The sequence below is a fragment of the Otolemur garnettii genome, unplaced genomic scaffold (genome assembly GCF_000181295.1).
Source record: "Otolemur garnettii isolate 467f Iridium unplaced genomic scaffold, OtoGar3 scaffold00109, whole genome shotgun sequence".
Taxonomy (NCBI): domain Eukaryota; kingdom Metazoa; phylum Chordata; class Mammalia; order Primates; family Galagidae; genus Otolemur; species Otolemur garnettii.
This window is the reverse complement of record NW_003852504.1, coordinates 5,692,370-5,716,558: the sequence shown is the minus strand read 5'-3', so window position 1 is coordinate 5,716,558 and position 24,189 is coordinate 5,692,370. Positions and strand designations below refer to the sequence as shown.

At 40.9% G+C, this 24,189-nt stretch overlaps 1 protein-coding gene across 3 annotated transcripts in view; it reads left to right on the top strand.

Annotated features, from left to right (window-relative positions):
• GPC3 (glypican 3) overlaps positions 1–24,189 on the top strand; it is a 491,643-nt gene that overhangs the window by 304,585 nt on the left and 162,869 nt on the right. For all 3 annotated transcript variants that reach the window (XM_003796959.2, XM_003796960.2, XM_003796958.2), the window contains one exon: positions 11,078–11,211. In XM_003796959.2, coding sequence (XP_003797007.1) covers positions 11,078–11,211 — 134 coding nt within the window. The remainder of the gene's footprint in view (positions 1–11,077; positions 11,212–24,189) is intronic.

The window sequence follows — 24,189 nt, the reverse complement described above, 5'->3', positions numbered from 1 at the left end:
CACCCTGCTATTTTTTAGAGACCAGGTCTTGCTCTTGCTCAGGCTGGTCTCAAACTCATGAGCTCAAGCAATCCATCTGCCTCAGCCTCCCTGAGTGCTGGGATTACAGGTGTGAGTCACCACCCCCAGCCCTGTATATTTTCTCATGGACACAAAACTTCTGTATTTCAAAATAACAATGTGTTAAACAATAATGAGGTGACAAAGGTTATGGCAGGTATAACCTAAATAGGCAGTAAGACCACTAAGTTCTGAGTATAAATTAAGTTCACCTCTTAAAAAGCATGTATAGGAGAACCTCTGTCAGCTGACCACCCAAGGGACTGTAACAAGCTGGTCAACATACAGCAGTAGTCAACATAAGGAACTAGGCTTGATATATACATGTGTGTCCAGTCTATGAAAATTAGGTATTAGGTCAACTTAAGAAGATGATCATGTAGGGAGATGGTCAACTCTAGTGGTTCTAGTATATTTGTATCCCATACTTGCTATTTTAGAACATTCTAGAATACACAAGCATATTTAAAAACCATGATGTCATTTCACATCATGTTGCCTCTTATAAATTGCTCTGTATACTTTAGTTAGAGACTAAGAGTGAAAAGGGCAAATGAAGTCTTAGTTTTATTATGAAAATAAGTTTGGCCTTAGAACCTCCTGAGAATGTCTCAGAGAACTGGAAAGAATGAATCGGAGGAGGTCAAAACTGGAGCTTCAGAGACCAATTAAGAGACTGTCAGGATGGTCTACGTGGCAGTGGTTCTCCAGCTTGATTGTACATCAGAATCCCCTGGAGGGCTTGTTAAAGCACATATGTCTGGGCTCCACTCCCAGGGATTCTGGTTTGTAGATCTAAGTTCAGGCCCCCAAATTTGCATTTCTAACAAATGCCCAGGTAGTGCTGAGTTTTCTTGTCTTAGGGCCACACTTTGAGAACCACTGCCCTCGGGCATTGTTACTCCTCTCAGACTTTCCCCCCATCTGCTATAAATATGAATCTATGTGAACAGAATCTCAGGTGATTTGTATACATATTAAAGTTGGAGAAGCACTTCTCTAAGAGACGGTTGATGGAATTCTAGACCTGAGGATAAAGAAAAGGGCACAAGTTGAAAAGTTATTAATAAGAGACAGAAAACAAGACTTAGTATCTGAATGTGGGGAAGTGACAGAAAGAGGGAAATCACCAGAAATGCTTCAGTTTCTTTTGGCTTGAGCAACTGAGTCGATGATGATCCCTTTTCACCGGGATAAGGTACACAACATTTGAGTAGATGTGAAGGAGTGGAATTTGAATTCAGTGGTGAGTTTATGGACTATATGAAGTTCTCTTGTAACCCCCACATTTTTGGTCATGTGTGATTAAACAATTACCTTATGGCCTCCTGGTGCTCAGAAGGGTCTGGTATTACATAAGAAGTGTTAGGCACACATGTAGGATTTTAATTTCAGCTCAGATTCCCTTTATGGGAAAAGGAGACTTTTAAACCTGTCTCCCATTCCCATCACATTCAGCCCTGCAGGCACAAGCGTGGAGGTTAGAGACACAGGGTAACTGGCAAAAACCTTATACCACCTTAAGCTAGTAAGTCAGGCTCTGAAGAAGAAGAGGATATTCTGGGTATCCCAGATTAGACCAGACTGTGACTGTTGGACATAGGACATGGAGTTCCCTTTCAGAGTGGGGACCCAGTCTCACCAAACCCTTTTATTATCTTCTACAAGTCTCCTGTTAAAAAGCTCCTCCAAATATCATTATAATATCTGGCTACCCATGTTGCTGACCAGCTGAACTGGGATTCTGACATGCAAAGCAGTCTATAGAAGGTAGACAGTCTCTACTGCCAGAAGGAATGAGTTGGATTTCTATCTGGAAGTGGAAGACATTATGATGCTTTTTTTTGTTTTTTTGTTTTTTTGTTTTTTTTATGAGATAGAGTCTCACTCTGTTGCCCAGGCTAAAGTGCAGTGGCATCAGCCTAGCTCAGTGCAACCTCAAACTCCTGGGTTCAAGTCATCCTTCTGCCTCAGCCTCCCAAGTAGCTGGAACTGTAGGCTCCTACCACCACACCCGAGTAATTTTTCTATTTTTTTAGTACAGATGGGGGAGTCTCCCTCTTACTCAGGCTGGTCTGGAACTCCTGAGCTTAACAGTATTGAGAGGCCTAATGCAGCCACACACAAACCCTTTCTCCTCCTCCTTCCTCTCCTCCTAAGACAAAGACACAAAGGATCTGGCTAGCCCACCCCCTGGGAAGTTCTTGCCAAAAGACCCTAACTTTCCAGGTAAGTTGTGGAATTTGCCTAACCCCTGCCCCATATAAAAGGGGTCTTTAATTTCCCCCAGGGTGCAGACACCATCTTTGCACTGCCCAGGTGGGTCACCCTGCCCTATCAATAAACCTGGCCTGAAGAACATCTGTCTCTACTGCAGGCAGCCTCATCTCTGAGCACCATCATTTATACCTTTCAAAGAGTTCCTCTCACCTAGACCTTCCGGAGTGCTAGTATTACAGGTGTGAGCCACTGAGCCCAGCCAACATTGTTTTGTTTGATCCTCATACAATAGCCAAGTATAGCAGGAATTGTTATTATCTCCATTTTGCAGAGGAGGAAAATGAGTTTCGTGAAAGTTAAATGACTTGTCTAGGGTTGTTGAAATGTTTAGAGGATGAGGTAGGATTGTACCCCAGGTTTACTGACTCCAAATTGTGTGTTCTTTTCACTATAATAGCATACTGTAGTTCAACTTAGCAGCAGACTGATCTGCGGGACTTTAATTCCTTTTTGGATTCCAATTTACTTCAAGAGTTGACTTGTTTGAAATGTTCAAATAATGGCACTTGACTCCTTAAAATAGCTTGATTCATAATACATTACAGGTTATTAGTGAGCTTTTATCTTAATGGTCAAGCAATTAATAATGAGTCATGGCAAAATGTCTGAGGGGTGGGGAAAAAATAAAACGCTTACATTGTCACCAGGACTGTTCATTAGCTCTGTGCTCTATATCCAGATCAATCAATAGTTAATTAATAATGATGTGCTTCCTGAAGTACAGGTAATAAATTAATTTAATGCGCATCTGCATATTTTCTGTAGGAAAAATGAGTGGAAAATGCCCTCCCTGCCCATCTCATTGTAAGAAAATGTATGTAATGATTACAAGCATATAATAAGAATGGTTTGCTTAGCCAAATGTTTGTTCATTTCTGTTAATCAGTATTCATTTGAGCTACTTCCATGCAGTTTGTGGAAGCAGTGCAATCAGTTGAGTAGTGTGGCAGATTTAAATCAGTAATAAAAGCCCTGGGGAAATTAACAAGACAAAACATTAACCACAGACTAAACATTAACATATATTAGCATTTTTATTATACCTGTAGAATTGTTAAATGGGCACGGTTGCCACTATTAAAAAGTTTATGTTGTATATCTCATAATTTCAATGTATATGTTGTTTTTAAACTTTTAAGATTTAATTAAACTAAATTGTACAACAATATAATAGATGATTCAAAAGAATGAACTGAAGTTCATCATTTTATTTTAACTAGAAGCTATGGAATTCCCCCACACTCACCCTCAGCCCCACAGTACCCCAAAACAATGCCACAGGCAACATTGATTCAAAGTGGACAGTGGGATCAGAATCAATATTTAAATCGTATAACCCGTAGGAAGTTTTATTTTTAATTCTTGGAGGCTGTGATGAATCCATCATTGATCAAAGACTAAATGTAAATCAAGTATTTGGCAACATTTCTCAGAAAAGCACTCTCTGGATGGGAGTAATCAGATGGGTTGTAGAAAAGTTATTGTATAATTAAATAAAACTGAAAAGCCCTCAAGAAGTCCTTGAGTCTTGGTGGCTTCCAATGTGACTCTTGGGGGAGGAGTTGTGCTGATGTCTGAGCATAATTTAGTGGGACAACCATCTTCTCCCTTCAAAACCGTCCAGGAAAGTAAGATGAGTCTGTGGCTCACTAATGGAAACTTTTCCCTTTGTACGTCTACGCTCGCTCTCCTCTTTTCTCTAACCCCCCCATTCCTTTTCCTTCTCCCCCTTCTCTTATGGGCCCTTTAAGTTAAATTATATAGAATCTCTCTCTCTTTGTCTCTCTCTCTCTCACATTTATTTTTAAATACCATTTTTATATGTTTTTATTTTTCATTATTTTGGATGTATGTTTTGTACAGTTACATGTCTTACATAATAGCATATTTTGGATGCATATTGATTGTACAGCGGCATATTTCTTCAGATAGAAAATGTAAAGCATTTCACTTATCAGAAATAAAATATAGCCGGGCACTGTGGCACGTGTCTGTAGTCCCAGCTACTTGGGAGGCTGAGGCAAGAGGATTGCTTAAGCCACAGGGGTCCTCAAACTTTTTAAGCAGGGGGCCAGTTCACTGTCCCTCAGACCGTTGGAGGGCCGGACTGCGGGCCCCGGGTCAACTTGGCTGCTAAGCAGGATAGGCAATGGCGGCAAAAACACCCGGCAGGCCGGATAAATGTCCTAAGCGGGCTGCATGTGGCCCGCGGGGCCGTAGTTTGGAGGACACCTGGGCCCTCGGAGTTTGAGGTTGCTGTGAGCTGTGATGCCACGGCACTCTGTCAAGGGTGACATAATGAGACTCTGTCTCTGAAAAAGAAAAGAAATAAAATAGATCCCTTAGAATTAGTTAAGAGTGGTAGAGAGCTAACCGTGCACTTTAATATGGTAGCACACCCTTCATGCACGCATGCACATTCACACATGTGCGCACACACATTCTAACTTTTAGGCTAGTACAGCTAAAGGCTTGAATTTGTTGTGCTTTTATAGCAATAAGATTCACCTAGAATAGTCAGTTTGGAGGAAACTATATGGGATATAGTGGGATCAGACATCCGAATTAAAAAAATGGAAGAATTACAGAAGATTTTGTAGCCAACTCAAAAATCTGAATTCAGGAGCCACAGTCCAAGGACATCAGGCAGGCAGCAGGCACAGGCTGGACCTACTTGGGAGCTGCCTTTCCTACAGAACTTGACACCCTTGCTTTAGTATAGTTACTAATTGGCTCTTACCTGGTAGGCTAAAGAGTTAAATCATTGTACTGTGGGCTCCCACTGGAATATTGCCTAGAATGTAGGTTAAAACTGAGTGTCAGCCTTGGTGCCCGTATCTCAGTGGTTAGGGCACCAGCCACATACACTGGATCTGGTGGGTTTGAACCCGACCCAGGCCAGGTAAACAACAATGACAGCAACAACAAAATAGCTGGGCCTTGTGGTGGGCATCTATAGTCCCAGCAACTTGGGAGGCTAAGGCAAGAGAATCACTTAAGCCCAAGAGTTTGAGGTTACTGTGAGCTGTGACGCCACAGCACTCTACCAAGGGTGACATAGTGAGACTCTGTCTCAAAAAAAAAAAAAAAACCTGAATGTCAGTTATCTATTTATCTTGAACGATTTAAGCCCTTTTTTGGAGTTTGTTCTTGAATTTTTCATCATCATCACTATTTTCTAATTATGAGTGGAGTGTCCATAGGACTATAGACCTGGGTCATACCCAATACTGGAAAGCTCCAGAGTCTATTCTAGTGACAGAAATCCCTAGCATTGGTCCAGGGGGTAAAAATAAAAATAATAGGTTTTAGAATCAGACAAGCATTCAAGTCTCAGCTTTGTCATTTATCAACATCTGTGACTTTGCTTATATTCCTTGACTTATCTCTAAAATGAGGTTAATCCATGTAATACCCGCTCTGTGTACCTCAGAGGGCTGTTGTAAGGCTCACTGGAGAGAATGGAGAATGAATGTAGAGTTATTTGGGAAGCACTGGGCTGGAGTAAGGTATTAGGTTATAAATGTGAGGTATAAGTATTGTTGAGAAGCTCACAATATAGACTCTCTTTCTCTGCTTGGCAGTCCGGAGTGAAAGATCAAGTCCAAGTTTTTTGTCACTTGAGAGATCCCAGAACCAATAGTCAGTGGGGGCCTGAGAATGAATATGGTTTGATTTTAACCAACGGAGTATCTGCATTTCTTGGTATGTCAGTAATAGAGTGCAGGTGTGAATTACATCAGACCAAATGCTTTGCATGATTTCAAAATCTTCGGTAATGATAGGGTTCAGTGCCTCCAAATAGGGCATGTTGGCAGTTGAGAAAACAGTAGAAGCAGGAAGGTCACTTTGACCTTCCCTCTCCCCATCCATCCCCCCCGCCAGGGAGTCTATAAAACCTAACTGAACTTCTGAATTAAGTCAAAATACCATACCCTCATGTGAGAGGTGCCTACGCTATACCCAGAGGAAAGGAGCATCCTTATCTCTGAAGACACAGAGACACAGAAAAGAGCATGAACAAACAGACCTGGCTAAGTTTCCCCCAGTTTATTACCATTAGATTATATCACTTTGTCCAATCATAACTTCTCCACCACCGTCCACTTCTTCATCAAACTTAGCATAAAGATACACAGGTTTTCCTATTTCTTTGAATCTTCCTTTCTAAAGGCTCCTGTGGGAGGTAAAACTTACATTAAACATATTTGTATGCTTTTCTCTTGTTAATCTGTGACTCAGCCATGGGTCAAGAAAATAAAATTTTCCTGCCCTACATGCTCCACTCAGAAAGTAATTTCCAAATGTTTTTTCAAGGGCACCTAGAATAAAATATGGTACTTCAAGTGTCGTGTCGTGTTCGTGTGTGTAAGGCTAGAGTTGCAGGTAGAGTGAAGCTGTGGGACGAGATCACAATGACATCCCACCGTGGGGGAGAGGTAGCAGTGGGCTTATAGGCCAAGTCTCTTGATGCCCAGCCTGCTGGGCTTTGCACTAACTATATTCTCTGGCCAAGGTATTTTCCACATTTGTATCTAAGGACAATGCTCTGGATCCTGGTAGAAAAGAATGGTGCTAAGGTCACTAGAATGATTTGCTGGCCTGAGTATGGTCAGAGGCCTTGCCTCCTTAAGGTTTCAGGATTTTTGAAGCACTATTGCTTCCCCTGCCACACAGGTCTGGCACATAACTAAAAGCACCATTAGGAATCACGGTTTATAGAAAATAAAAGCACTTTACAATTCAGGTCTTTTGATAGAGATACTCATCTATTCAGTAAATTCACTCCAACTAACCACATTTAAAGGTAGCTGCATCCTTGACTAGGTACATCAGTCAGTGAAAGGAGATTGGGCTGTACTTCTGATTGAAGAGCCTGAAACTCCTGAGCAGGATACTGATATCCAAAAATGCCACTTGGGAGGCCAGTTCCTTCAGCAAGTACAACTGAAGAATAAGACCCAGGTCTCCCAACGTAGCCTGATGTTTCCCAAGTGTGAAGCTGAAAGGACTTCTTTAATGCAAATGCTGCTTCTCTTTGTAAATTCTGTTTTCTTTTAGTGTCCACTTCTCAAAATAAGCTCATAATATTCACCTACAGCTCCCGGGGTGTGGAGGTGAAAGATGTGGGGAGAAGGGCCCAAAGGGAGGGGATATAGTTGACAAATGCTTTGTCTATGAGAAGAATTTGCTTCATGGTAGATTTGTGGAAGAAAATACAGCCTGTCTGATAAGACGTAGGGAGTGAGGGTATTGGCAGGACACCATTGTTTGCCCCTTACCCCACACAGAGCCTTGGAAAGTCAGCTTAATAATGCCGCGTTGGATAGCTTGGGAAAAAAGGTCGGACTGCAGACTGGCTACATTCTCATTTGTTCTTAACCTTCCTACTTTTGCCTCAACTGTACCCCTTTCCTATAGCTTGGGTCTGGGGGCATGTAAAAACTTTTAAGTCTTGCTGTGGCCCAGTTAGTATTCACTAATACAAAGGCCTAACTTTCAATGGGGAGGGAGATGTCACAGCTGTGGGTTGCAAGTAGACAAGTTATTGGAATCTTGTGAAAAATTTCATTTTTTTTTTTTGAGACACAGTCTCACTATGTTGCCCTCGGTAGAGTGCTGTGGCATCACAGCTTACAGCAACCTCAAACTCTTAGGCTTAAGCAATTCTCTTGCCTCAGCCTCCCAAGTAGCTGGCACTATAGGTGCCCGCCACAACGCCCGACTATTTTCTTATTGCAGTTCTCATTGTTCTTTAGCTGGCCCAGGCTAGGTTTGAACCCGCCAGCCTCAGTGCATGTGGCTGGCGCCGTAACCACTGTGCTATGGGTGCCAAGCTGAAAGATTTCATTTTGCTGCTGGATTTACAACAGGGGTAGGTTAAGAGAATGTGTCCTGTGCTTCTGAAAATGCTAAGAATACTTTTATCCTGGTGAAATAGACCCTCACATTGATGTATGGTCACAGAATAATAAACAGATATTTACAGAAGAAAAATCAAGGTTTTATCCATGAAATTTTGTCTGCAGTTAAATAAGTAAACATGTATATGTCTAGTGATACACAGCAATAATGCACATTCTGCCCTCAGTTATTTGTGTCTGCATTATATGTTTTGAAAGTGATTAGAATTTAACTCTCCAGTCCAGACAGGCAGCCATTGATCTTACGCACCCTCCCAGACTGCAGACGGTTAGAGCTCATTCAGAGAATGCAGATTCTTCCTTTGATTACTATTAGCCCAAGTCAAACAGCATTACATAAGCACATCTGAAAAATTCAGTAGCATGCATTCCAAAGCCAAATGGAATATTTTCAAGTGTCTTCAGCCTTTGTTTCATTTCCATTAAGATGAACTACCGAAATTGCTAACCTGAATATCAGACTATAGGTGCTGTCTTTCACAAATGAAAGTGATGCTACTCTGATTCTCGATTTTTTTTTTTTTCTATTTCAAGGATCTCTTTGCATGGAAAAATTTCCAAAGCTATGCAAACAAAGTGCCATTTATACCTTTATAGAAAGATAGATAACTTAATGAATATTGTCGGGGCCATCTTGACAAATCTAAAAGCTGGGATTGCACAGCCCGTGGCTTAATAAGTAGAAGCAGTGTTCTAGGCCTGATAATAGGAGAGTCTTTCAATTCACGTCAATTAGTTCACCTAACTGTACAAAAAAGGTTGAATTCTGTGGAGGTACACAAGTGACAAAGATCAACCTTGTCCTTGTAAGATATTTCTAATATTTTTCCCAAAGCATACAATCTCTATATTCACCTTAGCTATGTTAGCTGGCTATGTTTCTGGGGATGGGGAATTCTTTTTTTCTCTCATAAAATGTAGAACACAAGCAAGTGGAAATCAAGTATCTTCTAGGGAGACAAGGTTGCATAATTCTTTGAAGTCAGACAAATGGGTTCAAAATCAGACAGTGAATCTACTGCCTTTTTGCCTTAAGCAAGTCACTTAACCTCTCTGAACTTCAATTTTCTATGAATTTGGGGGTGATAATATTTAGCATAGTGTCTAGCACAAGAGTGACATATAACAATCTTACTATTTATGTTTATTTGTGCTTTTGTTTGAAAATAAAAAATTACCAATCTACAAATAATTTAACCAAAGAAATCAGTTAGGGGCTGGGCGCGGTGGCTTATGCCTGTATTCCCAGCACTTGGGAGCCTGAGGTGGGTGGATCGCCTAAGCTCACAGGTTCAAGACCAGCCTGAGACAGAGCGAGACCCCCGTCTCTAAAAAAATAGTCTGGCATGGTGGTGGGCACCTGCAGTCCCAGCTACTTGGGAGGCTTTGGCAAGAGGATCACTTGAACCCAAGAGTTTGAGGTTGCTGTGAATTATGACACCACAGCACTCTACCAAGAGTGACCAAGTGAGACTCCATCTCAAAAAAAAAAAAAAAAGAAATGAAATGAGTTAGAATGGAGTTAAGCAAGAAAGATGATGCCATTTAAAAAAAAAAAACATTACAACATGAGTGTAAAAGAGGGACATACCTAATAAATATTTTTGAATGAATGAGAAGAATTGGAAGGAAGCAAAGAAAGAAAGAAGCAAGGGAGAAAAGAGGCAAGGAAAAAAGGGAGAGAAGGAAGGAAGAAGGGAGGAAGGCAGACGGGCTCTCAGAGCACCTGTATTCTTTAAACCAGGGGCCTCAAACTTTTTAAACAAGGGGCCAGTTCACTGTCCCTCAGACCGTTGGAGGGCCGGACTGCGGGCCCTGGACGAGTCGGCTGCTAAGCAGGACAGGCAGCGGCAGCAAAAACACCCCGCAGGCTGGATAAATGTCCTAGGAGGGCTGCATGTGGCCCGCGGGCCGTAGTTTGAGGACGCCTGCTTAAACTTTCGATCCTGGGCTTATTCAGTGATAGGACTGGGCTCATTCAATGATAGGATATAATACACAGCTGACAACATTAGCTATTGATTCGTTAACTTGCCTTCTTCCCTCAGGCATTTTAGGAAAGCCAGATGAGCAGCTACACTGGCATTTTTCAGAATACCTTAGCTTGGGCCTTATAACAAAATACTCATAAGATTCCAGAGCATTCTGTGCATGGAAGGCTGCTCTTCTATTAGCTGGCTACTCCTCACACCTCTCACACCTCCCATCTCCCACACCAGTTCTTCCTAAACTTCGCAATTCTCTTTTGGAAACTTTTTTCTACATATAAATACCAGGTGCCATTGGAAGGTGTCAGTAGCCTCAGGCCTGTGTAGACTATCCTCTCAAATGTACACTTCACTGTAGAAGAAAAAGCTATGTTTCATGTTAGGAAATCTCTAAATAGGCTGTGCTCAGAATGGGACCCTCTTCCACTAGACTTCGGCATTCTTTCCACCAATGGTGTTTTGCCTTAAAAGCTTATCACCTTCCCCCCGCTCTGGTAATAGCTTGGTTCTACTCTTTATAAAAAGCTTTCAGGCCAACCTGAGCAAAGATAGACCCAGTCTCTACTAAAAGTAGAAAAACTAACCAGGCATTGTGACAGGCACCTATAGTCCCAGCTACTTGGGAGGCTGTAGCAAGAGGATCACTGGAGCCCAAGAGTATGAGTTTGCTGTGAGCTGTGATGCCACGGCATTCTACCGAGGGTGACAAAGTGAGACTCTGTCTTAGAAAAAATTGGGGAAGGAAACTGGAGTATATTTGTTTCTATTACCATGTCTGTGAAAGAATTATATAGTTATATTGCATTTCTTTCTTTTTTTTTTCAGATTGGCAAGTTATGTGCCCATTCTCAACAGCGCCAATATAGATCTGCTTATTATCCTGAGGATCTGTTTATTGACAAGAAAGTATTAAAAGTTGCTCTTGTAGAACATGAAGAAACCTTATCCAGCCGACGACGGTGAGAGGTTTTAATATTTTTTTCCCCTATACTTCAGCATATAATAGCAATTGTGTTTTAAGGTCAAAAACCATAGGAGTGAAGCTTCTTAAATACCTGAGTAGGGTGCTTGATTAATTAAACTCTATCATCTGTCAGTGTTTTTAAAAGATACTATATTATATACAGGCCACCTTCAAAGGTAAATTTACAATTTGCAAATATCCAGTACAGCAGTACAGGGTGAAATGGACTTTCTATTTAAGATCCTTTATTCATTAGGCAAAATATTTTCTGTTTACAATCTGGTCTCACAATTCCATGGTTTGCTTTGTAGTTTTGGCATTTTGAACAGTGACTCAGAGTTAAATTCACCAGAGAGAAGCTGGCAAGACACGCTCATGTGTACACACATGCACATTCACATATACACACATATTCCTGTAATTCACACCTTACATACTCTTTAAAATGATACAATGAGAGATCTGGTTCCTACTTCTTAAAACAATAGTCAAGGGGCAGAACACAGGTCTGTTCCTATTCTCTTCATCCAGGTTCCTTCTGTTCCTTTTCTAATATTCTGTTTATAATTAAAAATTAGAAATATTTTTTAAAAATTATTTAATTATATAATTAAAAAATAGAAATATTTTTTAAAAATTCTGTAATTATATAATTAAAAATTAGAAATACAGATTGGATGGCAGACACAACTCTAGGAAGATTGCCTTACCTGAAAAGACTATGCACAGAGCCAACCGTGCTGTCGCTTCGGGAAGAGCTAGACATGAGTTCTTCCTATTGACTTTGAAGGGGTTGGGTGAAATTAGCCCATAGATGGAAAATTAAGAGAGGAAATAAGTAACATCTCAGATTTGGGCAACACTATCATTCCTATCAAGTTACTATAGAGGGATCTGAAATAGTAATTCTTAGTCTTATATGATACAGTTTAGGATGACAGAAGGCAATGATGCAACTTGAGGGAGAGGCCTCCACTGGCGCATCACAGAAAGTCCCCTTTTGTTGGCAGCAACCTAATGGATTTCTAGTTTCCCATAGCAGCTGTTTCCAAGTAGAATTCCAGGCTGTCTGGGAGTCTACTTTCAGGGGATCTGTGAGAGACTCCTTTTGCTATCTGCGTATCTGTGTGAAGCTGGGTATTGTTCATATACCATAGAAGCTCTGTAAGTGGACAACCCAAGGGACCTTAACAAACTGGTCAACACATAGAGGTGATCAATATAATAACTAGGCCAGCTGTACTCATATGCACATATGGTGCATGTCCGGTCTATGAAGATTAGGTCAACTTAAGGAGGCGGTCACTGAAGGGAGGTAGTCAGCCATGGAGGTGTTATTATACTTCAACCAAAACAATGTATTCCAACAAATTAAATGCAGAAGTCAATATGAGAATCTACCTGTGTCTTATCAAGCCGGAGACTAAAGATGCCTTGCAAAAATGAAAAGTAGTATCATTTTTCTAATTTTTTCACAAAACAATGTTATTTGTACTAACATGTAATGGGTCTATAGTTACAAATTTTTTTTAATTTTTTTTGTTTTTTTTTTTTTTTTTTTTGAGACAGAGCCTCAAGCTGTCATCCTGGGTAGAGTGCTGAGGCATCACAGCTCACAGCAATCTCCAACTCCTGGGCTCAACCGATTCTTTTGCCTCAGGCTCCCAAGTAGCTGGGACTACAGCACCCACTACAATGCCTGGCTATTTTTTGGTTGTAGCCGTCATTGTTTGGCGGGCCCAGGCTGGATTCGAACCCACCAGCTCAGGTGTATGTGGCTGGTGCCTTAGCCACTTGAGCCATAGGGGCCAAGCCTATAGTTACAAATTAATAAAAATAGTTACTAATAGTTACTAGTTACAACTAAATAGTTACTAAGTAGTTACTATTAAATAGTTACTGACTAGTTACTACTGGTTACTAATAGCTACTAATTACTACTAGTTACCAATGACTATTGACTAGTTACTAGTAGTTGCCAATGGCTATTAACTGGTTACTAACTAGTCACTAATAGTTGCCAGCTAGTTACTGGCTAGTTACTACTGGTTACTAATAGCCCCTGACTAGTTGCTAGTAGTTGCCAATGACTATTAACTAGTCATTAACTACTACTGGTTACTAATAGCTCCTGACTAGTTACTAGTAGTTGCCAATGACTATTAACTAGATACTAACTAGTTGCTAGTTATTGACTAGTTACTACTGGTTACTAATAGCTCCTGACTAGTTATTAATGACTATTGACTAGTTACTAACTAGTCACTAATAGTTACTGACTAGTTACTAGTTGCTAATAGTTACTAAATAGTTACTAGTTACTACTAAATAGTTACTAACTAGTTACTAATGGGTCTATAGTTTCAAATTGGTAAAAATTTCAATTTTGGGGGCAGTGCCTATAGCTCAGTGAGTGGGGCACCAGCCCCATATACTGAGGGTGGCGGGTTCAAACCCGGCCCCCGTCAAACTGCAACAAAAAAATAGCTGGGCATTGTGGCCAGTGCCTGTAGTCCCAGCTACTCAGGAGGCCGAGGGAAGAGAATCACCTAAGCCCAAGAGCTGGACGTTGCTATGAGCTGTGACGCCACAGAGCTCTACCAAGGGTGATAAAGTGAGACTCTGTCTATAAAAAAAATGAAAAGTTAAAATTTCAATTTTTTCTGATTTTAAATTTCTAGAACATTAAGTATCAATAGATATACACCATATGAACAGAAACTCTTTGGGGTCCTCAATAATTTTTAAGAGCTCAAAGGAACAAAAGAGTTGTGTTAATTATCTATTGCTGCATAACAGATTACCCCAAAGCATACTTATTTATTTATTTTATCTATTTTTTTTTGAGATAGAGTCCCACTATGTCACCTTGGTAGAGTACTGTGGCATCATAGCTCACAGCAACCTCAAACTCTTAGGCTTAAGCAATTCTCTTGCGTCAGCTGACCAAGTAACTGGCACTATAGGTGCCCGCCACAACACCCGGCTGTTTTCTTATTGCAGTTCTCATTGTTGTTTAGCTGGCCTGAACGGGGTTCGATCCTGCCACCCTCGGTGTATGTGGCTGACACCGAAACCACTGTACTATGGGTGCCAAGTCTATGTATTTGTTTATTGAGACAGAATCTCACTCTGTTGCCCTGGATAGAGTGCTGTGATATCATCATAGCTCACAGCAACTCTTGGGCTCAAGTGATCCTCCTGCTTCAATCTCCTGAGTAGCTAGGAGTACAGGCACCCACCACAATGACAGATTAGTTTTTCTATTTTTAGTAGAGATGAGGGTCTCGCTCAGGCTGGTCTCAAACTCCTGAGCTCAGGCGATCCACCCACCTCTGCTTCCCAGAGTGCTAGGATTACAGGCATAAGCCACCATGCCTGGACTAAAGCATATTTATCTAAAACAACAAACATTTATTATACTACACATTCTGTTAGGAATTTAAGAGTGGCTTAGCAGGATGGTTCTCAGAGTTTCTAAAGGAATTTTGGTCAAGACATTGCTTGGGAACGTGTTGATGGAGGTGGGACTATCTACTCCCAAAGTGGCTCACTTACAGGTACAGCAAGGTAGTGCTGGTTGTTGGAAGGAGGCCTCAGTTCCTCATGACATGGACCTCATGACTCACTCACCTCATGACATGGCAGCTGGCTACCCCACAATATATGAATGGTGGAAGAGACCAAGGAGAAACCTGTAATCTCTTTTCTGACCTAGTCTTCAAAGTGACACATCATCAATTCTAGCATATTTGATTTGTTAGAAGTGAGTCACTAATTGTAATTCATATTCAAGGAGAGGAAAATTAAACTCCATCTCTCGAAGCAAGGAGTAAAGTCACTTTGGGGCTCCTAATATACTAATGTTTGCAACCCATCTTCCGCTAGCATAGGGGTTCTTTGGGACGTTTTTGTCTTTCTGGGAAGACAAAGTTATAGTCATTTATCAAGGCTCTCTTTAGCTCCTGCCTGTCCTTTGTTCACTGTTCTCCATTGCGTTCACTCTTGGCCTGAACCACCTGAGCCCATCAGGCATCCATGCCTAACCTGTGGAAACCACCTCCATAGTTGATTAAAACAAATTTTACATATGGCTACGGTGAGTTATTTTTTTTTTTTTTTTTTTTTTTTTTTGAGACAGAGCCTCAAGCTCTCCCCCTGGGTAGCGTGCCGTGGCATTACAGCTCACAGCAACCTCCAACTCCTGGGCTCAAGCGAGTCTCCTGCCTCCGCCTCCCAAGCAGCTGGGACCACAGGCGCCCGCCACAACGCCCGGCTATTTTTTTGGTTGCAGCCGTCATTGTTGTTTGGCGGGCCCGGGCTGGGGATTCGAACCCGCCACCTTAGGTGTACGTGGCTGGCGCCCTAGCCGGTTGAGCTATAGGCGCCGAGCCGGTGAGTCATTTCTTAACGTCATTTATAGCTATTGGAAACTGCTACTTTAAGAGAAACTATGTATGACAAAGCCAATTTATTTCTCATCCAGGTTGTAATGAAATGACATTGAACAAAATGATAGTATGCAAGGAGCTGCTGTATGTTGTTTTGGTTAAAGTTGCAGTTTCCAATCAATGATGTTAAGTGACAATTTAATACAGAGTGTGCCAAAATATGTATACACAATTTTAAGAAAGGAAAAACTGTATTAAAATTATAATACTCAGCATATACCCGTAACAAAAGATGAATGCAAGTCATGTTGAACATCATTTTTAATTGTAGAAGTCAACCATGACTTGAGTATTACAAATTTAATACGGTTTCTTCCTTTCTTAAGAAGCATCTACATTGTATGGCACCCTGTGTTGTGTGTGTGTGTGTGTCTACACACAAATGTTCATGTTAACTAAATTCAGCAGAAATGTACTAACCATCTATTATGTACTAGATGGTACTAACCATCTACTATGTGCCAGAATGTAGACTAGGTGCTGAAAATACAAAGACCCAATCTCTGCTCTCCAACTCAGACTAATGAGGAAATAGACTTAAATACAAATAATTCCAAAACAGTTTTATAAGCACTGAAACCAAAGACTATCCAGAGTACAGAGATAGCCTATAGGGAAAGACAGAGCCTCTGCCCCGGAGGAGTTGTAATGGAGATACTTTATGGAGGAAATAGTATGGGAATTTGTAGCAAAATCACATGTGGAGCTTTTTCAAATTGAAAACACCAACCAGGTCCCTTTTTGAAATGACCCTGTTGACAAACACATTTATTAACTAGGAGGCTCACCAAGGCCTGCTGCCACTGCTTTTATCTTGGGCTCTGGGGACCTGTTCCTTTTCACCTTGCCCGGGATGGTTCTATGGGTGTTGGTTATACGTGCTGCAGGGAAAGTAGAAATTGATCAGTGGGATTTTGGCTGGGCACCTGAATTTGGCACTTTGTTCAGATTCATTTTCTGAATTTGTGTCTAACCTCCAGAGAAGAACAAGAATAGTAGGATAGTAAAAAACAACAAGTTGACAAAGTCTGTAGACTTGAGTAAATGGTGGTCAGGTGGGGGCTTCTGCGGGTGTTGGGAGCATGAGCCTGCCCCACGATGCCTCTTTTCTCATCTGTTTTTTGCAGACTGAAGCATTGAAGTCTGAGATAGAGCTTTTCTTTCTGCATTCTCTGGCAGAAAACAAAACAACAGGAGAGTGTTTGATTTTCTTTAACTCCCTCAAATAGGCGTTGTAAACCCTCTTAGGGGAGAGGAGAAGTGGGAATTAAGATGATCTCTTGCTAAATGCACTGCCCCCTGTAGTCTGATGTTATTAGGAGAGTTTGTTTTGGCAGAGTGTTAGTACCTCTATAAATTTCTCAGTGTGTTCTGCACAGCATTTCACACTGTCCAGAAAAATATATGTGCCTGCGGCACTCCCCACGCCCATGCCCAAACTCCATCCTCAGTGGCTAAAAATATGATAATTGCAAAGGAATCCTATTATAGCAGTCGGTCTGTGGAAATTGTAAGCAAGCTGACTGAATCTGATTATGAGTTGAAAAGCCCATTGCCTTATTAAAATAACGACACACAAAGAAAGGCAGGATTCCTTTAGTAGCATTCAGAAGTCATCTGTTTGTTTTGTCTGCCCCCAACTGGGTAGTCTGCAACACACAACTAATATTAGAAATAGCTTAGTTCAATTTAAAGGCGACTTGATATTCAACTGGTGATCTGTGTGTGGGAGTCAGTGTTCCTTTAAGAGAGAAGTATTGAAAATATCTGTCATCAGATTTAAAGCAGTGCCCAAGTAGTACAATCAGAATACACAGAAGTCAGAGCATCGCAGCCCTTTCCAGCTCTCATATTTTCTGCACATTTCAGTTGTCAGCCCCTCCCTCCTTTGCCTCCTTCACCATTTCCCTTATGCTACTGTTTACCTCGTCATTTTCGTATCCATTCTACTGTTAGAAGACACAAGCAATCTCTTTCTCTTTTCCAAACCCCAGATCTATAGTTGAATAGTCCGCCCTGCATCTGGATACTAAGCTTCTGGTTCAACTGCTAACCTGTGAGAAAGTCACACATTCCCTCCACCCTTGTGAAATTACATCTATGTTTTCCAGCCCTCTGCTTGCTGCACTCCCCCTCCTCTCCTTCCCCTCTGACTTGGTCTAAAGGGGCCATGGATTAGGTGACACTAGTAAATGACATAGGAAGAAAAAAAACAAAAGCTGATCTCCGCTCCCTGGTCCAAAATCAGTGCTTACTCCCACTCCCTCTCCAACTGCTCAGTGGTGCCTCCCACCCTCTGAACAAAACAACAAAGTATGTTCTGAGTGAATGAACAAGTTTCGGGTCTGGTACAAGTCATTGTACCCTAAATAGGACTCTACCTCTTTCAACATTTGTCAGCACCATCTCTATGCTTGGCATCATGTAAAAGGCACCAATGAATGGAGAAGTCCTAGGCTAGTTAAGGAGACAGACAAGTAAATAATTTTCATACATTGAGTGTAAGTGCCCAAACCGAGTGAAAGAGTGGCAGCGTCACAGATCAGGAAGTTAGCAGCTCTCTGGGGAGAGAAGGAAGGATTCTTGAAAGAGGTAACTTTTGAGTTGGACTTGAAGGGTAAGTTCAAACAAATTCAACAGATGGAGGAACAAAGTGATATTCCAGGCAAAGGGAATGGTATGAGAAAAAATATAGGCTAGTGGTCTCTGGAATGGTAGAAAGTTGTAATTTGGGATCAAACTGTGAAAGGCTTTATCCAGCAGAATTAGGCATCATCTTGCATCATGGCAATTTTAGTTGTTTCATTTACATAGTTGTCTGCATTTTCAATTTTTTAAAAAACAATATGCTCCTATTATTATACTTACATTAAGAATAAAAGAACTGAGCCAGGTGAGGAGGCTCACACCTGTAACCCTAGCATTCTGGGAGGCCAAGGCAGGTAGATCTCTTGAACTCAGGAGTTCGAGACCAGCCTGAGCCAGAGCGAGACCCTGTCTCTAAAACTAGCTATGCATCATGGCAGACGCCTATAATTCCAGCCTCCTGGGAGGCTGAAGCAAGAGGATTGCTTGAACCCAAGAGTTTGAGGTTGCTGTGAGCTATGATGCCAATGCACTCTAGCAAGGGTGACAAAGTGAGACTCTATCTCAAAAAAAAAAAAAAGAATAAAAGAACCTTAATAATAAAGGGAAAAAGTTTAGGATCTGCATTTGGGGGTGAAAGACTGTTTTTACTTGTAGTGGTTTCCAGTGAGTGCTGCTCTGATGCCGACCCAAGCAAATCATTGCAAAAAAGCACAAGGATTCCCATCCCCCACAAAGAAAGAAGGGGGCCCTCCTCTCCAGTTTGATAAAAGCCTTCCAGGGAAGATCACCTGCTCGCAACCACAATATTTCAAAATGGCTCGTGCATGCAAAGGGGCCCTGTCCTTTAGTTCCACATTTAACACACTGAATAGGAACCTTTATGAAGAGACTCTTTTTTCCTGAGCAGATTGCCATAAGCAAATGCTGGGTTTGTCCTAAGTGAGAACCATAGGGGCCACTAAATTAGTCAATGGTATAGTTGATATGTATGTGTTAGAATAAAGTGCAATTAGAATCAAAGTACATGCTCTTCAATCAGATTGTTTTTCCCAAGCCAGGCAACTAATTGTCCAAACTTCTTATCCTTTTTTTCCCCTAGAGACAATTCAGTCGAGCAGACTGCCTTAGTACACTGGTGAAGATTCTTTTGTTCTGTGTCATAGGCCACTAGCACAAAGAAACAAATCTGGACTGAGTCATACATGGGTAATTAATATGTCACTTAATTTAGTTTCAGGTATTTCTTTTAAAAGAGAAGACTAAAAACCTTCAGTTCATCTCCTTTTAAAATGTTAAGTAGGGGGATATAAAGCTTTATTTAAAAAGAGATAAAAATAAGGCACACTTAATTCCCAGGCTGGAACCAGTTTTGGAAGGAATAACAGAAAGAGAAAAAGAAGCAGAGAGATGAGAAAGGCCCAGTAAACTCTGTAGGAGGTAAACTACTCCTGTCACACTCCGATGCTGTGGTGTCAAAGGACATTATCACCTGTTGTCGCCATCCTTTGAAACGCCATTAACTCTCCAACCATTTAGAAAGTCTCTCTTTCTACCCTCCAAAATAGTATGTCTGGATTTATTTTCAAGAATCCAAGTTTCTTTTGGAAACCAAGGTTTGTTTTTTTCCCACAGTAATCCAGAAGGTTTTGTATAAAGGAATGGCTTGTGCTATAACACTATCCTTTGGAGCTCCCAAGCATTGGCCAGTTGGCCAGCTGTGCCAGAGACCTGCTCCTTGTTCTCCAAATGGCTGGTGCTGCCTCATCACATGGGGCCTGAGAATTATTTGAGAACCAGCATTTATTTCTATTCTGAGGTTCTTTTCTAATCCAATCCACCTTGGACTCTAGGTGGGTTCTAATGAGGATAATACACACTAAGAGCCAAAAAGAACTCAGAAAACAAGCCCACACAAGAAAAATCGGTTTTAAAGAAATAAATGTGAAACTTCGCCCAGGAGAAAAGTCTAGAAGGAAATACACTTAAATATTAACAGTGATTATCTCTGGCTGCTGGGACTGGCATTTTTTCCCTTCTTCCTTTCTTTCTTTATTTTACAATAGAGAAAGAAAACAAAAGGCTTTATTTTAAAAGCTGAAGGAAGAACTCAATGGTAAGCACTGCTTACAGCTGTTGCAGTGCTAAAGTTGCAACTGTTACAAATTTCCTTTCTCATTCCTCACCTGTTGTGTTGATTAAATTGCCGTCCAAACCTGTCTTTTCCCAGCTCTCCTGATTGTATCCTTCCATTCTTCCGAAGGACATCTCTTCCTGGAGTAGACAGTCCTCTCTTTCTCTAGGGTGTATTTCTCCCCTTCTCTACCCTGTTATTGTGGGAGGCGGTGGAGAGGAAGGGAGGAGCGGTAACAGCTTTCTTGAGATTTTAATTCACCTACTAACTAAAGTGTAAAATTCAGTCATTCTTAGCATACTGAAAGAGTTGGGCAACCATCATCACCAGTAATTCTGGAACATTCCATCACAAGAAGAAACCCTGTGTGTACTCCTTAGCTATCATCCCCCACTCTCATCTCCCCAGTCCTGAGCAGCCATTAATCTACTTCATTGTCTTTGTAGATTTGCCGATTCTGAACAATTCCCATGAATGGAATCATATAATATGTAATCTTTCACAACCAGCTTCTTTCATTTAGCATAGTGTTTTCAAAGTTTATCCATGTTGCAATCTGTGTCAGAATTTCATTTCTTTCTTCTTCTTTTTTTTTTTTTTTCCAATTTTTGGCCGGGGCTGGGTTTGAACCCACCACCTCTGGCATATGGGGCCGACACCCTACTCCTTTGAGCCACAGGCCCCACCATTTCTTTTTAAGGCTGAATAATATTACATTGTGTGGCTATACCACCTTTTCTTTATTCATCAGTGAATGGATATCTGTCTTGTTCCACTTTTTGGCTATTGTTAATAGTGCTGCTATGACCATGTACTTAAAATTTGAGTACCTATTTTTAATTCTTTTGGGCAAAAGTGGAATTTGTTGTTCATCTGACAGCTCTACAGCAGCTGCACCATTTCGTATCCCCATCAGCAATGTGTGAGGGTTTCAATTTCTTCACGTCCTCATCAATATTTGTTGTCTGCCTTTCTTATTATAACCATCCTAGTGGGTGTAAAGTGATGTCTCATGGTGGTTTTGATTCACATTTCTCTGATGACTAATCTATCTTTTTCTAACTTGATTTCATCTTAGCCATCCACGTCTGATGCGTAAATTCTTAAGACAAATCTCTCTGAAGGTCACCACCACCTTCCTACAAGGCTGAGAGAAAAAGACCATTCAAAATGGTATACCAAATTAGTCAAGAGGTTTACCCAGCTTAGTAGCTAGCCAGTCTTTGAAAAAACATACCAGAAAAATCTGTTGGGAGTTAGCATAGTTGTACTTATTAATACTTACCTCAAAAGACAAGGGATTTTAGGGCAGGTGTGATCGCTCACACCTGTAATCCTAGCACTCTGGGAAGCCAAGGCCCGTGGATTGCTTGAGACCAGCCTGAGCAAGAGTGAGACCCCATCTCTACTAAAAATAGAAAAACTTTCTGTACTAAAAATAGAAAAACTAGCTGGACGTTGTGACAGATATCTGTAGTCCTAGGTACTAGGGAAACTGAGGCAAGAAGGATCACTTAAGCCTAGGAGCTTGAGGTTGCTGTGAGCTATGATGCCCCTGTGCTCTACCCAGGGCAACACAGTGAGACTCTGTCTCAAAAAAAAAAAAAAAGGCAAAGGATTTTAATTACCATGTGCCCATAAAATTATCTGGAACTTAGAAAAAATTAATTATCCTACATATAGAAATTTATCTGGAATATAATATATATTTCATATATATAATATATTTCTATCCTGTGGGCTTATGATGAAAGTAACATCGACAGCAGCTAATATGGTGGGGGGATTACTCTGTGCTTACTTGTGTGGGTACTGTGATTTACTAGTATGGACACTGTGCTAAACACCATCATGGTAGCTTGCAGAATAGGTGTTACCATGATCTTCATTATACAGGTAAGGAAACTAAGGCTCGGAGAAGTTTAGACTTTGCCTAAGGTCTCACTGCTTGATAAGTGAGGGAGTAGCTGACATTTGAAACTCAGTTGGGTCAGAGTCCAAAATCAGTACTCTTAGCTATTACCCACAACAGGTTTGAAGGGGCTGTTCCGAGAACCCAACTGTGATTATAACGTGGTTTGCTGAATGAAAATGTGTTCAAAATTCAAAATAACTAATTCAGAAGTAAGTTTAAAGCATTCTCTTTTCCTGTGGTCCATCCTGTATGTACTGTAGAGGTAATGAAATAGGATGACCTTTTATTTTCCCAAGTTACCTTGTTCAAGTTTCAAAGAGATTCTCTGAGTTCTAGAATGTGATGACCCAGACTATATTCATGTTATTCACATTCTCTGTGGTTTTCTTAGATATGTATCTTGACCCTTCTAGATAATACCCTTCTACGCTGAAGTGGGACATCTGATGTTTATTGCAGACCCTCATCCCCTTGACATTTAAATCGAACCTCATCTGGATCTTCTTCAACTTGTCAATAATCTTTACAAATCAGCCAAGAAAACCGCACGGGCTGGGAGGCGTGCCGAGTTGTTGTTTTTTTAACTTCTAGGGCAATCATATTGGGAGGCTTTGCTATGGGTTCAATTTTTCTTGCCATGTGCTGTGTTAGGGAGACAAAATTTAGAGGTAGGAGGAGCCCTAAGGGAAACTCTTTCATTAAAGAGAAGGCCATTGTTTCCCAAAGATTAATGGCCACATTCCATTTCCGTATGGAAAAGGGGGAGTGACTCAGCCTCAGCCTTTGCTTTCAGTTTCCTCTCTTGGAAACTATATTTTTTACCTTGTAAAACAGAGCATCTCTCCTATTAGCCATTAGTTGAACTCATCTTTTTCGTCTGTGAGAAACTATAATGTTGACTTTTATTTTCAGAGCTCAGTATCAAGCCTCTTCTCCTTGGAGATTAACACCAGGAGTAGGCTGCAAGGGGTTACCTCTGTAGCAGGAAGGAACTATTGAGCCATCAGGACTTAAATATATGTTCTAGGAACCTTTCTTGAGTTGTTCTGTCCATCACTTTGGCGAACATGTGCTGAGAGCTTTCTTCTCTTTCTCCATCATTAGTTGAAAGAAATGGTTTTATGGTCATTGTCTTAATCTGTTTCACGTTGCTGTAACAGAATACCCAAGACTGGGTAATTTATAAAGGAAAGAGGTTTACTGATCAGGTTGGAAAGTTCAGGATTGGGCTGCTTCATCTGGAAGCTTCTGGTGAAGCCTTCATGTCATAACAAGACACAGCAGAGAAATGGAAAGGGACCTGGGTGCAAGCAAGGATGAACATGAGAAGCAACCTTGCTTTGTAACAACCTGCTCTCATGGGAACTATTCCATTCCCTTAGAAACCAATCCAGTCTCCCAAGGAAGACAATGACTCATTTTTACCTCTTAAAAGTATTCTCCCCCTTATTACCACCCTAGGAACCAAGCTTTACCATAAGTTATAATAAAGACAAACCATACTGAAACCACAACAATAATAAAATGGAAAATGGCATTAAGTGCAAGAAGATATTTACAGCAGTCTTCCTCTTGTGGCCAGATCTGAGAACAACTCCCAGAAGGCATTTCTGGGCTTGGGACTTCTACCAGTGTCCAAATTAGATTCAATCCTCTAGTTCCTACAGAGGCCTATCCATCAGGCCAATCCATTATTAGCTTGGAGACAGTATTGAATAATTACTGCCAGAGGCTCTGACCTGAGACCCCCAAAATTTAGTCTAGAATAAGGTAGACTTGGATGTAAAGAATGCTTTAACTCTTCTATCAGAAACATTGCTTTAGAAAAGAAAACGTGTTTTATTTTTGTTTAATACTAGACATCTATTACTTAAATATTTTTTTTTT